This window comes from Copadichromis virginalis, linkage group LG23 (genome assembly GCF_057382275.1).
Source record: "Copadichromis virginalis isolate Kocher_CV1m ecotype Utaka linkage group LG23, C_Virginalis_male_GT1.1, whole genome shotgun sequence".
Taxonomy (NCBI): domain Eukaryota; kingdom Metazoa; phylum Chordata; class Actinopteri; order Cichliformes; family Cichlidae; genus Copadichromis; species Copadichromis virginalis.
The window spans coordinates 6,846,846-6,862,435 of record NC_140639.1 but is presented as its reverse complement, the minus strand read 5'-3'; the positions used below and the strand labels follow the sequence as shown (position 1 = coordinate 6,862,435).

Here is a 15,590-nt window from a genome sequence, read left to right as displayed (position 1 = left end):
TACAGGAATTTCAAATCAAGCTGTCTGATTGGCCAGAGTGTGGAGTCACAGCCGTCAATCATCCCCGATCTTAATACCGATTGGTTTCTGCTTAGATACCCTCTCACTTCGCAACAACCCAACCTGTAAGCAAGAAGAAGAAGCTACGCTATTCGCGTACATCTTACGCAAACTTAAGTCAGACAGGTCTTCACTCGTCTTCAAAATACGTATCTGACGTTAGATAGCCACCTTTGGCAGCAGGTGAGGTCAAATGCTGAGGGACAGAGCGGAAGAGCTTTTTTGCCGACAGGTGGAGGAAGAAATATTTTAGCTTTAAGCTAAAAGGCAACAAATGGACGAAAACAAGACGGAGCTGGTCGAAAGCCTCATAATATGGGTGAGTCTATTTGTGAATGTGTCGCCGAAACCGCGGAAGGGATTTAAGTCACCTGTTTGTAGCTGGTGGGGGTGTCAACGAGAGAAAATGAAGGAAATCTGACAATTTGTTCGGACGGTGTAATGGCAGAATAAGGTCGTTATTAGAGAGATTAGCTTCTTGTGCAGCTGTTGTTCGTCTCTGTGACCCCATAGGTAGGAAATGTAGCTGGGGGCGGGGGGTCCTGCAGTCTGCTGAATGTAAAGTTAACACCTAGCAGGTGCAAAGATAACAATCCTCTAGTTTATGTGGTTTGGCAAGACTCGGGCTGCTAATCCAATTAACCAGGGGGGTATTTGCGGAATGTCGCGGTTTGGATTTTTGCTAATGTTATGTAACTGCTTAAATGTAGCAAACAGCAGCAAGTAATAAGGCACTTTGCGCTCACAGAGAACAAACAGTTTTGCTGCCTGTCTTGTGGTTAGTAATAGGATAAGCGCTGAGTTAATGAGATCTCGTCCAGGATCCACGATTGCTGTGTCTGTCAGTAAGCCACTTTGTTGAACCCGTAACTTTGAACAGCAGTGTCACTAAGTAACGGGTCAACTTACCCAATGCCAAAAACAAGAAAATGTGTAAAGGTGTCCCATGAAGGGAGTAAAACTTCCTATAAACTCTTCAAAACCGTGCTTGGTGGTCTTTAAATTTTATCGTGACTATAGCTGCACTGTTCTTGCGGAAGGATATTGATATTAGACTGTGAGAATTAACCGTACACCGTGGCTGCTGCTTGAATTATTTACATCATCATGTAAGCAAGAAAGCCTTTTTCTTTACTTGGGTCTGCGGTGGTTTCTTTGCCACTGTTGTCCTGTGTGTCCCTGTACATCCTGCCCTAAACATTTATCATTTCATCTATGTCCTAGTGCTGCTCGATTATGGGAAACGTTATACTTGGAATTGTTTTAGTCAATATTGAGGGTTTTTTTTTAACTCAGTGGTTTGACTTTGGAAACATTTTGCAAATGTAGAAAAGTAAAAAAACACTGCTATAAATGAGACAAACAAGACTAAAGAAGAACACAAATGAAACGGTGCAAAGTGATGATGTGTCTTATTCTGTCCTCTCATCTTTCCTTATTCTCTGTAGGGGTTTTGAAACAACTACAGTGCAGTGAAAACTATTTGCCACCCTTCTGATTTATTTATTTATTTTTTGGTTGTTTGTTTTTTTTTGTCCCATCATGTTTCAGATCATCACATTTTAATATTAGACAATGATAAGCCCAGTAAAAACAAAGATGCAGTTTTAAATGATGATTTCATTTAAGGGAAAAAAGTTTTCAAACCTACTTGGCTTATCTATGTTGAAAAAGAAATCCCCCCCCCCCCCCCTTCCTTTTAAATCATAATTAACTGTGATTAACCAAATTTTTTTGGAAGCCTGAGTTTAATTTCACTGTTAAATCACAAAAGCACTTAGATGGAACCTGTCTGACAAGGTGAAACAGGCTAAAAGGTCTCAAAAGGTAGCAGCGAACCACAGTGAGACCCATTATTCACAAATGGAGACAACTTGGAACAGTAGTGAACAGTGGTAAGCCTACCAAAATTATCATCAATAATCCATTAATGACTCATCATGAAGGTCACAAAAGAACCAGGAACCTGGAAGACTGCATGTTTCCCTTGCATCAGTCAAGGCTGATCTTTGCAATTAAGAAGGAAATTGAGCAAAAATGCCATCCATGGAGGTTCCAAGGAGAAAACCACTGCTGACCAAAAAGGAAACAAAGGCTTGTCTCACATGTCCAAGACTTTTGGAGAAATATACTGTGGAGTGACAAGACACATTGAACCTTTTCAAATGTTTGCATCCCATTACATCTGGCATAAAACTATCATACCATTTCAAAAACAGTACATCAAGTCGACAGTCAAACGTGGTGGTGGTAGTGTGATGGTTGCTTTGTTGCTTCAGGACCTGGACAACTTGATGGTGACATAAATTCTGCTCCGACAATTAGTTTGTGGCTGAATTCAAACAATTCTGCAAAAAACATTTGGCCAAAATTCCTCCACAGCAGCTGTTCCCAAAGTTAAGAGTGCTGCGGCCCATTTAAAAATGAAAGATTCCAGAGGGGCCTGCCATCATTAAATCTGTACTCTTTACAAAATATGAAATGGTGCTCAATTTCCATGAAAATTTTATAAAAATAAAATAAAATAAGTGGCTATAAATTGCTAATGCTACCAAGTCATATATGCAAAGTATAAAGGCCAACGTTTGACCCACTTGCCACTGCAGCACAAACTTCAATAATAATAAATTTAGGTCAGAGTAATGTTCTGTTACCAGTTTTAAATCACCTTTTTATATAAATAAATACATTTATATAAACATGTTACTGTACATACTTGAGTGAGTAATTTCACACTGAATTTCTGTTATTACTGTAGCCCACCAGGGGGCCCTGGCCCACACTTTAAGAATCACTACTGCACAGCAACCCGAGACACTCGTTGTCACTTAACACAAACACTTGCAGTTCTTGCTGCTAAGGGTGGCGCAACTAGTTATTAGGTTTAAGGGGCAATTACTTTTCAGGTATGTCCAGGTATGTTTAAATAGCTTTGTTCTGTTATTTTTTTTAAAAAAAATCATAATTTGAAGGGTTCTTTCTGTAATAATATTTGTTTGATCTAAAACAGGTAAAATCTTCTTTGCAAATATGCAAAGAAGTAAAAAATAGAAAGGGGGCAAATACTTCACAGCACTGTATGGCATCTCAGAATCTTTGTAATGTTGTAGTTAAAGTCTTTAAAATATATTTGCTGGTGCACTACTACATTATTCCCTTGGTTTATCAGTCATCATAATATTATTTTGTTTTCTGCCTCTCAGCTGCAAACTTTCAACACTCCTGCATCCTGCCAAACAGTGGAGGAGCTGACCACTGGAGCAGCAATGTCACAGGCTCTGCATCAGATGTGAGAGCACATGCTTTATTTATTTCCAGCCAGTAATTCATGTCACACATGCTCCTGCCTACTCCACGTTAGGTCAAACGTGCACTGCTGGAACAGTTGGGATAATGTGCTTGCATTTTTTTTGCTCTCACGCCCTCATTAGTTCCTCTACTATAGAGAGAAAGGGTACTTGTGCTTTAAAGTGCACACAAACAAAAAGAAAACTACTGATCTTATCTTATTACATTTCTGGCCAGCACCACATTGTAGTCATTGACAAGAACCCCTCACAGCAAGAACATTTTGGGTACAAAGTAGAGCTGCTTAATTATGGCAACAATCTTAATCACAATTATGATGAGGATTATTTATCACAAAAAGTTAACTTAAAATGAAGTGCATTTGTTAAACGTTTTAGTTTAACAGAGAGAACAGAGAAAGTGCCCCACTGTAAAGGAAAGGCAAAGTGAAAGCACCATTTCAAACACTTGTTGGAGGTTTTAATTGTAAGTGAATATCAATTTCAGTTATAGCAGTTACAGTTTGCACAGTTATAGCTTTGTGTGATATTTCTGAGAGCGAGAATGGAGTTTGCATGCTCTCACCTATCACATGTCAGATATTTCCAATAAGATAATATCTTACTCATATAATCCACAATCAGTGGGTTAGTTTAGAATTCAAACATTTTCTCCTATTACAGAAACAATTTTGCCACTTTTGCCTGACAGAGTTGTTCTAAAAGTCAAAAGTGTCTCTTCTATGGAAACTCATTTTCACCTAATTAAATTTTTTTCTGGCTCTTCCCCATGTACAACCCACAGCTGAATAAAAGAACTTGCCTGTTGTATCTCATCTAATGCTGGCAGTTGTAGAAATTAAACAGCTTGAGTAGAAAAGGTTGTAGCATTTATTTCAGAAATTTCATGCACATAACATGGATATCTAACAAAGAATGTGAACTGTACACTACTAAACAAGGACTCTTGTGTAGAATAAGTCTTATCATCTCTGTGCTTCAGAGACCCTGCATGGTTCACTGATGGATGGCTCAGTCGTATCAAAACGGATGTTGAAGACAACTGGAGATTAAAGGTACAAAGTACTACCATGCCCCATGTTTGCTTTTTGTTCACTTTGGGTTTTTCTTTTAAATGTTTATTTTTCTTCTAATTTGCTGAACCCTTTGTGTGCTAAATCCTTTGTTTGCTCCACACCTGCAAAACTGTCCTTGACACTGATCTCCAAGCTGCTCCAGGGGTTCTGCTTAAGCGTGCACTCTGACTCTGCGCTCTGACTCTTCTGGTGAAAGTGTGCATGTATGTTTGTCCAAATATGTCTGTAAAGTGTAAGGATGAAAAAAAAAAAAAAAAAAAAGCCATTTTCTCCACATTGATTTGGTTGTGATGCTTTCCCTGCTGCTGCCTTGTCCTCTTTCCTGAATGCTTTTTTTCGTGGACACATCCTTTATTGCAGCGGTCCCCAACCTTTTTTGCACCACGGACCAGTTTATGTCCGACAATATTTTCACAGACCGGCCTTTAAGGTGTCTCGGATAAATACAACAAAATAAAACCAGCACCGGTACCAACAAAAGAAGATTTATTCATAACACATGGGAAAAGACCCAGGAAACCGAGTTAATGATAAAAACTATAAAAATCCTGAAAACCATGAATTTTACACCCGAGCCTCAACTCTCGTGGCCCGGTACCGGTCCGTGGCCTGGGGTTTGGGGATCGTTACTTTATTGTGCATATAATAGAAGTCTTATTTACATGTGGGTCATTCATCTCAAATCTTTTGCCTGAACATTTCAGATTTCTTTTAAAATGTTATGGTCCAAAAATAAAAAATTCTTGTCATTTTCTTGATCAGTCCAGCATGAAAGTTGAATGTAAATAAGATTTTCTTAATATTTGTGAATAAGAATTTCATGTTAAATAGTATTCTTCTTGTTTTATTCATTTTTTTTTTTTGAATTATTGTTAAATACAACTCTATACTCTTCAGAAATTATCGTCTGCAATGTCCCTTTTTTTTTAAATTGTCGTGTCATAAAATATGGGACTTTCCAGAAATGTTTCCTTTTTTCATATTTTAACTGGCAAATATGCAAACATTTTTTATTTATGTGTCTCAAATTACTCATTCATTTTTATAGAGCGGCCAGTGAAAATTTTTGGCTTTTTTAGGCTCAAAATAGTTTTTGAGATATATTCAAGTTCAAAAATTGCCTCAGATTTCAATGTGCAAAAATAAGGCTTTACAGTAGATGGACAGGCCTTTAAAAAAAAAAAAAGAAAAAAAAGGATATTTATAGATAATTATCTACAAGTATTTGCTACATGACCTCAAGGTTGACTGCAATTGCTATATAATTTTATTTTTTAAACCATAAGATTTTCAGGCAAATCAGAGGTGGCTGAGCAGAAATTTGATGATGAGCGATTAAATGACCTAATTTGGTCTTAAGCGTTATCATTAACATTAACTTAATGTACTATGCAACTCAAAATATCTGCCATGAAAAAGGACATTTTCAAATGTGTGATTAAAAAGTTTCTCTCTTTTCTTTTGGTCTGCATGAACGTATATTGTTTTCCATTGTTGTTTGTTCATTTTGATCGATATAAAACAAATATGAGAATATTTTATATCTTTCCTCAGATGAACAACCTGAAAAAGATACTTCAGATGGTGGTTGACTATTATAATGAGGTATGGAGTATGTAATCCTTGTTTATGCAGAGATGTTAAGTCATTGGTAGAGTCGACTACAGAATCTGAAAACCTATAAACAGTTGTTTACGGCTTTTCTACATCTTAGTGAAAAGTTAATGTGCAGCTTTTATTTTCTGTGCACCTTCAGGTCTTATCCCAGGAAATTTCAGATTTTCCCTTGCCAGATGTGTCACTGGTGGCAGAGCATTCAGACCCCACTGAACTGGGGAGACTTCTGCAGCTTATACTGGGCTGTGCAGTCAGATGTGAGCGCAAACAGGGTATGTTGCTGCTTGTGTGTTACACATAATCTCTACACTCATGTAAGACCCAATTAAAGACATTTTGCATGAGCAAAATGTAAAAAAATAAAAATAAAAATGTTGTAACATGTCACTTACAAAGACTGAGTTTATGAGATTAGAAACCAGTGAGGACAGGTGCTGCATTTAGTAGTTTGACAAAATATTACAATGGTGTGTACGTTTGTGTGATTTTAATCTCCCTCATTATATCACCAGAATACATTCAATTCATCATGACCTTGGAGGAGTCTGTGCAGCATGTTGTCATGACAGCCATCCAGGAGGTCAGCCTGTTTTAATATAGCATTACTTGCTCTGACAAATTAGCTGTATTAAAGATACTCAGAAACAGCTTTGCTGAGCATTTCTGCCATTTTAAATAACAGTAACTGTTTCAGCAGCAGAAGCAATAGTGTATGAAGGAGGTTCGAGTATTTGCTTGCATATGGTGAAATAGGTTGAGGCTTTGCAGCTTTTTCAGTTAGTGTATGTAATAAACTCTGCTCCATTTTCCTCTTCAGCTCATGAGTAAAGAGACCAAGACCGCATTTGGAGCAGAGCTGTCCGGGGATTTGGAACAGCAGGTTAGTATTATTATTATATCCCACTCAGTCTGAAAGAAAGTGTGTTGCTAAATGCATTGTTAATGCCCATTTGGTGCGATATGGTGGATATGAATGCATCGGGAGGCAAATCGGGGTTCAGTATCTTGCTCAAGAATACTGTGACATGTGGACCGGAGCAGACTAGGATTGAGCCACCTACCTTCCGATTGGTAGACGACCTGATCTGCCACCTGAGTGACAGCCGCTCCTCTATTTCTTTGCAGTTAAAATGTTCCTTTAGAGCCGCTTGCAACCTCAGCGTTTGGCTCATAGATATTACTTGCACACATACTGACCTCATAATTTAAAACTTTAGTTGTATTTAATAATATGTTTTTTCTAACATGCATAAAGTCTAAAGTAGTTCAGCTTACTCTAATTTGCTTGTGCTAAGTCAAGCAAAGGACCTGTGTATGTAATTTAAATTGTTGGCTTGTTCAGCTTGTCAGTTTATTGACTTGTTCTTGGAGCGTTACTGTACCGTGCAAACTGCACAAGTCAGTAATGTAACTTTTGTCAGGCAGTTGGCATCGCAACTGCTGATAATATTGCCATTTCAAAGGAGTCCACCCAACTTATTTCTGTAACTTGAGCCTTTATTTTCCTTGACGTGTTTGCGGAAGAACGTTGTCACTGTGCAGAGACTACCACAGCTCAAGTACTGACATGAACTGCACATGTGGCGCTGGAGATCTGCATCTTCAATGGGAAAATGAATCGGGGAACATTGATGGGTTTTGTATTGATTTTATGAGTAATGTATTTTATGCTTAGTTCTTGAACTTAGCTTTTTTTTTTTTTTTTTAAGAAAAACTTAGCCATTTAATATTTGCTTTCTCTGATCCATGAGAAAATCACATCAGTGTCTCTTCGATAATTTAACTTCTAAATCCTCATGTGTCCAGCTGAAAAAAGCTCTTGAGGACCTCGCTGCACTTCAGACAGAGAAGGAAGCGCTAACCCAGCGATGTCAAGAGCTGGACCTACAGGTGAGTGCAGACCTGTTACACACAGCCAAGGTGAATTTCTATTGAGAAATATTCTTGAATCTGATTGACTAGCGCTCTTTTGCCTTACTATGCTGATATTCAGGTCTCTATGTCTCCACACATACATGTCTATGTACAGTATAAACAGGAATTGTGTAATGCTTTGCTCCATTGTGTGGAGCTGCTGTGGCAGAATGACCATGAGCTTAGAGTCTGGGCTCAGCTTGTCCTACCGTGCCATTCAGCCCATGCTCTGCCACTGCTACAAGGCCTCATTCATCACTGAACAGGCAGACTAATTTTAGCATAGGGACTGATCAACTGTTCAACTGGACTCTCGACAGATTGATTTGTTCTGTTTCCAGTCTTGCTCTTCTCTGATCGTAGCGAGGTAAGTATAACATGGTTGTCTGTCCCGCGCAACTAAACTCAACTAAACGAGCTGCTTAAATATTTGTACTCTAACTCTGCTAACAGACGGTTCAGTTGGGATTCTGTTTGACACAGGGCACACAATGCTTATTTAATAATTTTTACTGTTTTTCCAGTAATTAACCTAAAGACTTTGCCATATTCTTTTGAGAAAAGGAGCATTACATTATTTTGTAATGTATATGGGTCTTTTGTACTGATGTGCTGTGTTACTAATTATGTGTTGTTTTAAAGATTCAAACTATCAAAATAAATGGCTTTAAGTTAGCCTACAACAGGCCATACAGAGTTACTAAATTTTATTTTACATGGTTTTGTTTGGTGGTAGTAGATAAATTGAAAATGCATTTTGTAAATATTTTACACGCACAGTAAGAGGTTTTGACATCTTACATTGGTAGTAGGCTCCTTATCATTTACCCTTGCGTTTGGAAATGCTGTTGTCATCGAGGCCGCCTGTTGCCATGGGTGTATAGTCTGCAGCATCCTGCCGAAAGGTTGCATCAGTCAAAGAAACATGCACATGAAGGTCAGAATCAAAGGTCTACTAGCAGAACTCTGCACTATAACAAGATCACTGAAATTATTCTGTGCTTGACCTGTGATTTTTAGTCATGTGCCTGATTGGTATTCATAATAAGAAGAATAATAGTGAACATATATCTCAACTTTAGTTGTAGACAAGTTGTAAGGACGTTATGGGATAGGAATTTAAACAGTCATGTGTTATTCTCAAACTAATGTTTCATAAACTGGCAACCAGCTTTGAGGTACTGGTGAGTGAGAATGAAAACTAACCATGCATTAACATGTTTGCTTAAAGTGCACTTTGTCTGTGCTCTGCTTTCAGCATGGATTAACTGCACTGTTTGCTTTAACAGCTGGGAAAGTAAATTCTCATGGCAGTGGTGTATCTTTTGATGCGATGATGTTGTGACATTTTACTTTGCATGAAATAAATGAAGATATTTCATGTCATATTTTTTCCCCCGATGAAACCAGTTCAACTTTAAAACTACTTGTGGGAATGGCTCGCTCACCTTACTTTCCCTGCACAGGTGGCTGTTCTTCAAGAGGAACGGAACAGCTTATTGGCTGAGAATGACGTCCTAACAGACCGAGCTAATCAGCTGGACACATTTGATGACCCAAGCACGCCGTTGGGAAGAAAACACAGTCAGTTACAGCAACAGCTAGAAACACTGCAGGAGGAGAACTTCAGGTTTGTCCTTTCCTCTTGAAATGGCTGATGAACCTCCCTATGGTGAAAACAAAACAATGATGTGTTATGCATTTTCTAGGCTGGAGGCTGCTAAGGATGACTATCGGATCCACTGTGAGGAGCTGGAGAAGCAGCTGATAGAAGTTCAGCACCGAAATGATGAGCTCACCAGCTTGGCAGAAGAATCGCGAGCTCTCAAAGATGAACTGGATGTGCTGAGGTTTGTGTCTGTAATACAATAGATTCATTAAAGTATTAAATTGTTTAGAGGTAAGATCATACAAATTCAGTAAAATAAAAATGCATTTCAGGCTCAGGATTAGAAATTATTGCATCAGTTGGATAACTTAAATTGGTTTGGAGAAAAAGTTAGCGAGGCAAGGCTGAGATTATTTGGACATATGTAGAGGAGGGTTAGTGCTTACAATGAAAAAACGATGTTGAATATGGAGTTGCTAGGTGAAGGGAAAAGTGGATGACCACAAAAAAGATTCATGGATATAGCGACGGAACACACACAGAAGGTTGGTGTGAAGGAAGATGATGCTAGGGATACGCTCAGATGGAGACACATGATCTGTTGTGGTGACTTCTAAAGGGAGTAATCGAAGGACCGTTTACAAGCAGCCACTTTCTGTTGCTTCCTGCTGCAAAACTAGTAGAGGCAGTAAGGCCACACCCTTCAATGAGTGAAACTGGCTGATGTTTGCGTTTCTGACCTTAACAATAAGGGGTGTCATTTTGCTGGCATGAAATCGGCGTAACACCGGTACAGATTATCTCGTTCCAGTAAATGACTAATTCTTAATCGATAATGTTACAGGAAGTGAAACAATGAGATTTCGAATTTCTTTTGTAAGTGTCCTGAGACTAGATAATCAGCAGGTTTTTGAAACTAGAGCTCTTTGATCTCTCACGCAAGCACTGGGAGATCCTTTAAGTTCAACACAAAAGGTGCTTACCTTGGATCAAAATGTTCTACCTTAGCGTTATTTCTGAAGACGCTCTTGTTCACGGTTATAATGGAGACTCAAATGTGTGGTGACAATATTTTACAGTCCTTCATATTCTTGCGTAGGAAAATGTTTGTTTTACGCTATTTAATATGTAACTAATTAAAGAGGTAGTTTTAAAGTATGCAGTGATCTTAATATCTGTATTAAAATGTTGCTTATTCCAGGCACAGTAAATTGAGATATGTGCTGCAGTACTGTACATTTCAGTTTTCCTATGTGCTGTATAGGAACTGCTCAGATCGGGTGGTGATGCTGGAGGCTTCGGTGGAAACGTACAAGCGCAAGCTGGAGAATCTGGGTGATTTAAAGAGGCAGATGAAACTGTTGGAGGAAAACAACATGACTTACATGCAAAACACAGTCAGTCTGGAGGAAGAGCTGCGCAAGGCCAACGCTGCCCGTGCACAGCTCGAGACATACAAGAGACAGGTAAATGACATGCAAAAGCACAGCTCGAACTTTCATCCAAAATCCACACAAATTATAAATCTCACAATATAATCATTTGTTTGTAATACTAACATTTATTGGCATTTTTTGAGCAATAATGTGTCTGGTGGTGGATGAGTTTATATTATTACATTTTCATTTATTTAGGTCCAGGAGCTACACAGGAAGTTGTCTGAGGAGACGAGGCGAGCAGACAACCTGGCGTTTGAGATGAAGAAGTTGGAGGAGAAACATGAAACTGCAACGAAAGAAAAAGAGGTTTAACAGCATTTTTTTTTTAGTTAGCAATAATAAAGTAATAATTTTCTTCTAGCTGTGATAAAACTCCTAACATTGTTAAAAAATTTCTTCACCACCACAAGAGGATCATCATTGAGCGAGATTCTCTGAAGGAAATCAATGAGGAGCTTCGATGCACTCAAGCTCAGCAGCACCAACTCTCCCAAGCAGGTATCCTATAGGAAAGGTCATACCTGACATTAGTTATTGTGGTGTTGCTATGGTAATCTGAAATTTGCATGCTTATTTCATATAGGCATGCTTCCCTCTAGCAGCCCCAGTCATGATAACCTGGCTGCTGAGTTGATGCCCGTTGAGTACAGGTAGTATCTTACTGCTGTTGCTGCACTTAATAAGATTTTTACTTTTCCCACCAAACTGATGTGTGTGACTTATGTGTGTGTTATTGTTCAGAGAAAAGTTCATCCGGCTGCAGCATGAGAATAAGATGTTGAGAGTGCAGCAGGAAGAATATGAGCGTGAGAAGATCGCTTCTCTGCAGGCCCAGCTGGAGGAAGCACACAAGACTCGCAGTGAACTGGACACTGAAAACAGGTTTCTGTCAAGCACTGATAGATGTGATGGAAGCTGTTCTCTCCATACATTTAGTTTGATGTATTTTCATCATTTATCAAATGTATTTGATCTGGATGTTAACCTTTCATTCCTCTACATTCTGGTTAATCTTCAGACTGAGCCGAGAACGGGTCGGTGAGCTGCAGCAGCAGGTTGAGGACCTTCAAAAGGCTTTGCAGAGCCAGGCATCCAAGCCTGATGATGTAAGTTTGCCCAAATGGTCTGGCGTTAGTACAGAGAAAATGCAGAGTTAATGTTAGCCTGGTATATTTGATGCTGGCAAGGAATTACAAAAGAAAATCACTTTATATAAGGTAGGTAGATTGGTATTGGTAGAGAAAGATGTATGCACTGTAATTACAGCCATTTGTATACAATCACATAGCTGGTTTACAGCAAGATGCAAACCTCTGGTTAAATTTAAGAACAGGAAGGCCAAATTAACTTTTCCAGAAAACACCTTAAAGTGCCAGCACAGTTCTTTCAATCACGCCTTGATTGTTAGTTTTTACTTTAGAGTGAGTGTGTCAGGGGAAATCCTTTTATTTATTTTTGCCATCCAGAATGAAATTCCTTTACCACATTTAATCTTGTACTTCTATTTTCTCATTTTCAGTCAAACCTGAAGCGGAAACTTGATGCACACATGTAAGTGCAGCTGGTCTGAGCTTTGACAAATAACTGAGGGGTGCAAAATGAATTTCTATGTTTTCCAGTAGAGGGAGGTAAAGAAGCAGCATTTTTTCTTCCCCTTCAGGGTCCAACTGAACGAGGCCCAGGATGAAATCATGAAGAAGAAAGAGCTGCTGGAGGACCTTCAGCCTGACAACACTCAAACCTGTAAGTTGCACGTTTGCGTCATCATCAACACTAGACACAAAGTGATGGCTTAGTTATAAGTGTTGCTATTTTATTTGAAAGCTCTGAAGGTGGATGAGCTGATGGCTGCTCTTAAGAAGAAGGATGATGACATGAGAGCCATGGAGGAGAGATACAAGATGTATTTGGAGAAAGCTCGCAGTGTGGGTAATATTATTCATGTTTCGTTACTTTGAGTATTGTCTGTGTTAGTATTTCATTTCCTTTGTTCCTACTGTAGGTGATCCGAGCATTGGACCCTAAGCTGAATCCTGCTACTGCTGAGATCCAGGCTCTGAGGAACCAGGTTGCAGACCGAGACAAGCAGATTCTCAGCTTGGAAGTAAATCTGCATTTTAATCTTGTTCAAACTGAAGTTATATGTTTACTACATTTTTCCCTAAACTGAGTCAGTTTGCAGAGAAGAAACAGGTGTATCAGAATATACAGATATCAACAACAGTGTGAGAAAATTTATGTAAGCCATAAATTTCCAGGTTTTTGAATATGGCAGTCTCTAGCTTTTCCATTATAAAGTTCCAGTAATGTTTTCCCTTCTTGCATTTCCGAAACCAGTAAATAAGATTACCTCCCGTTGCCTCACTTTTAGGGCAAAGATCTGAAATTGGTTCATTTATCCTGTGGGGGTCTTTCTGGTGTGAAAGAAGTGATGTGGAAAAGCTTTTGATTGCTATATGAAAACATTACTGCTTACTGCTTGTTTTAAGTTGAAGGGTTGTTTATTTCATTTTATTTTACGTTTTCATTTAAACGGATTGACATTTTTTGGTTATTTGTCTCATAGCGTCAGTGTGAGCAGGCAAAGCTGAGAGAGTATGAGGAAAAACTGATTGTCACGGCGTGGTATAACAAGGTAAAGTAAAATGGTACATTGCCTGCAAGATGGTCAGTTACATATTTACCTACTGCCTCTTCTTCACTCAGTGTCTTCTTTCTGTACTCAGAGTCTGAACTTTCAGAAGCTGGCCATCGAATCACGTCTCGGGGGCTGCACTGCCTCCATGCTGTCTCCCGGTCAGTCCTTTCTGACACAGCAACGGCAAATCTCAAATGCCCCCCGCCGGGCACTTTCAATCAGCGTGCCTGCCACTACCTCCAAGTAGACTGTGTCACAGAGCCAAATGTCTCCCTTTATTCAGCTAAGGAAAAATCTATAAGCATCACTCCCTCCCATAAGTGACCTTAAACACATCTGCTCTCAAGACAGGGAGGGGTCAATGAAATGCTGATTGGGATCAGTGAGCATCGGCTCATCCAATAGGTCACCCACCTGATGATATTTATGCTCTCTTACTGTACATTGAACCTGGATAGAAAGTTAACCTACTGTTAACTCAAGCAGTGCACAATTCACCAACTCTAGAGTAGACTAGAACACATTTCTACCCTGTCTTTGCTTTGCTGTGCAGCTGAATACTTGTTATAATCAGCTCATTTATCTCCTGTCAGGACTAAGAGAAACATAACTGACTGCTTAACAATATTTAATATAGAGTTTGAGCCCACTCGTTTTAACGAATGTGATATTAATGAACACTAAAGCCGAGAACTTGTAACTTTAGACGGTTGTTGAAATACGTCCAAGTTGAACAGTCAAAGTATGCAGTGATGGTGACACGGTCATCAAACAGCAGCATCTGATGAAAAACACAAAGAAACTTTGGAAAATCAGTTCTGTGTCTGGTGCTGGCCACCAACTGCTTTTATGCTTCAGCCACTTAAAGATTTTTACTAAAATGGAAAAAAGCTCATCGTGTAAAGCTGTGAAAATCCTAAACCATTTAAAGTAAATCAAGAATATTTTTCTATATTCCCAGGGAGTGATGTGATCACAGTAAAAACTGCTGGGCCTTCTTGAATCATATTTAGCAGTGACTATCCAAGACTGTAGTCTCTAAATTTGTACAACTGTAATGTAAACATGATTTTAACACCAGCCTTTGATCCAAATGTCAGAATCAGGTTGAACATTTATATAGTACCTTCAAATTGTAACTTGAATTTTTTTTTCTTACTCTAATCAGGTTGTATCGTGAACATATATTCAGGCTCTTTAGTGTCAGCAGAGGTTAACAGCACTATAGAGGAGCAGAATTTGTCTTTCAGGTTGTTGGTTTCTGGCTGCCTGTTGTTACACCTTCTAGTTAAACTGCACTAGTTTCACAACACATAATTAGATTCTATTATAATTTTGTGTAGGAGTATCTAATATTGCTTTGATTTTTCTTTTGAGTGAATGAAGATTATAGATTTCTGATGTTAAAAAGCAGTGACTCCTAAAACTAGGTGGTATCAAGTGTAGCACAGCACAGAGAACTGTGAGTAAATGGATTAAAAATAGTGTAGGGGAAAGGCATTATAAACTTTCTGGGTTGTAAGCAGTTCAAATTTTAATGCTTTTGGATTTCTTGTGAATAAATGCATTTTGTTTTTCTAAACATGTATATTGTATTCTTTTAAGATTCGGGGGTGTACAGCTCTATCCTCATTATCCACACAAACCAAAGGTTTCAGATGATGTGGTCGGTGTGTGCAAATCATCGCTGTGAGCCAAAAGTTCAGGCTCCAGAATAATTCAAATTCGCATTTTGATACTGTATTTTTCACCCTGCTGTTGTGTGTGGATGATGCTAGATCATTCACCTGTAGCTCAGACACACTCAGATAAAATGGTCCCAAATACTTACTGTTCAAGCCTGTTGTTTGTGAATTTATCACCTCAGTTTCTACTTTCAGGTCTTACTGAACACTAGTCCAACCAAAGGCTGATATCAAAGAAATTGCA

The 15,590-nt window shown here is 38.7% G+C and overlaps 1 protein-coding gene across 1 annotated transcript; it reads left to right on the top strand.

Moving 5' to 3' along the window:
* The first annotated feature begins 101 nt into the window (after window positions 1-101).
* On the top strand, window positions 102-15,243 carry hook1 (hook microtubule-tethering protein 1). The gene is made up of 22 exons (XM_085448392.1): window positions 102-379; window positions 3,264-3,349; window positions 4,351-4,423; window positions 5,999-6,049; window positions 6,201-6,333; window positions 6,574-6,641; window positions 6,879-6,941; window positions 7,868-7,951; window positions 9,442-9,605; window positions 9,685-9,825; window positions 10,849-11,050; window positions 11,219-11,329; window positions 11,434-11,521; window positions 11,607-11,673; window positions 11,765-11,905; window positions 12,042-12,129; window positions 12,543-12,574; window positions 12,684-12,766; window positions 12,848-12,948; window positions 13,026-13,127; window positions 13,590-13,658; window positions 13,750-15,243. Exons 1-22 carry the CDS (start codon window positions 335-337, stop codon window positions 13,906-13,908), a joined length of 2,151 nt encoding a protein of 716 aa, XP_085304518.1. The 5' UTR covers window positions 102-334; the 3' UTR covers window positions 13,909-15,243.
* Window positions 15,244-15,590: the final 347 nt, after the last annotated feature.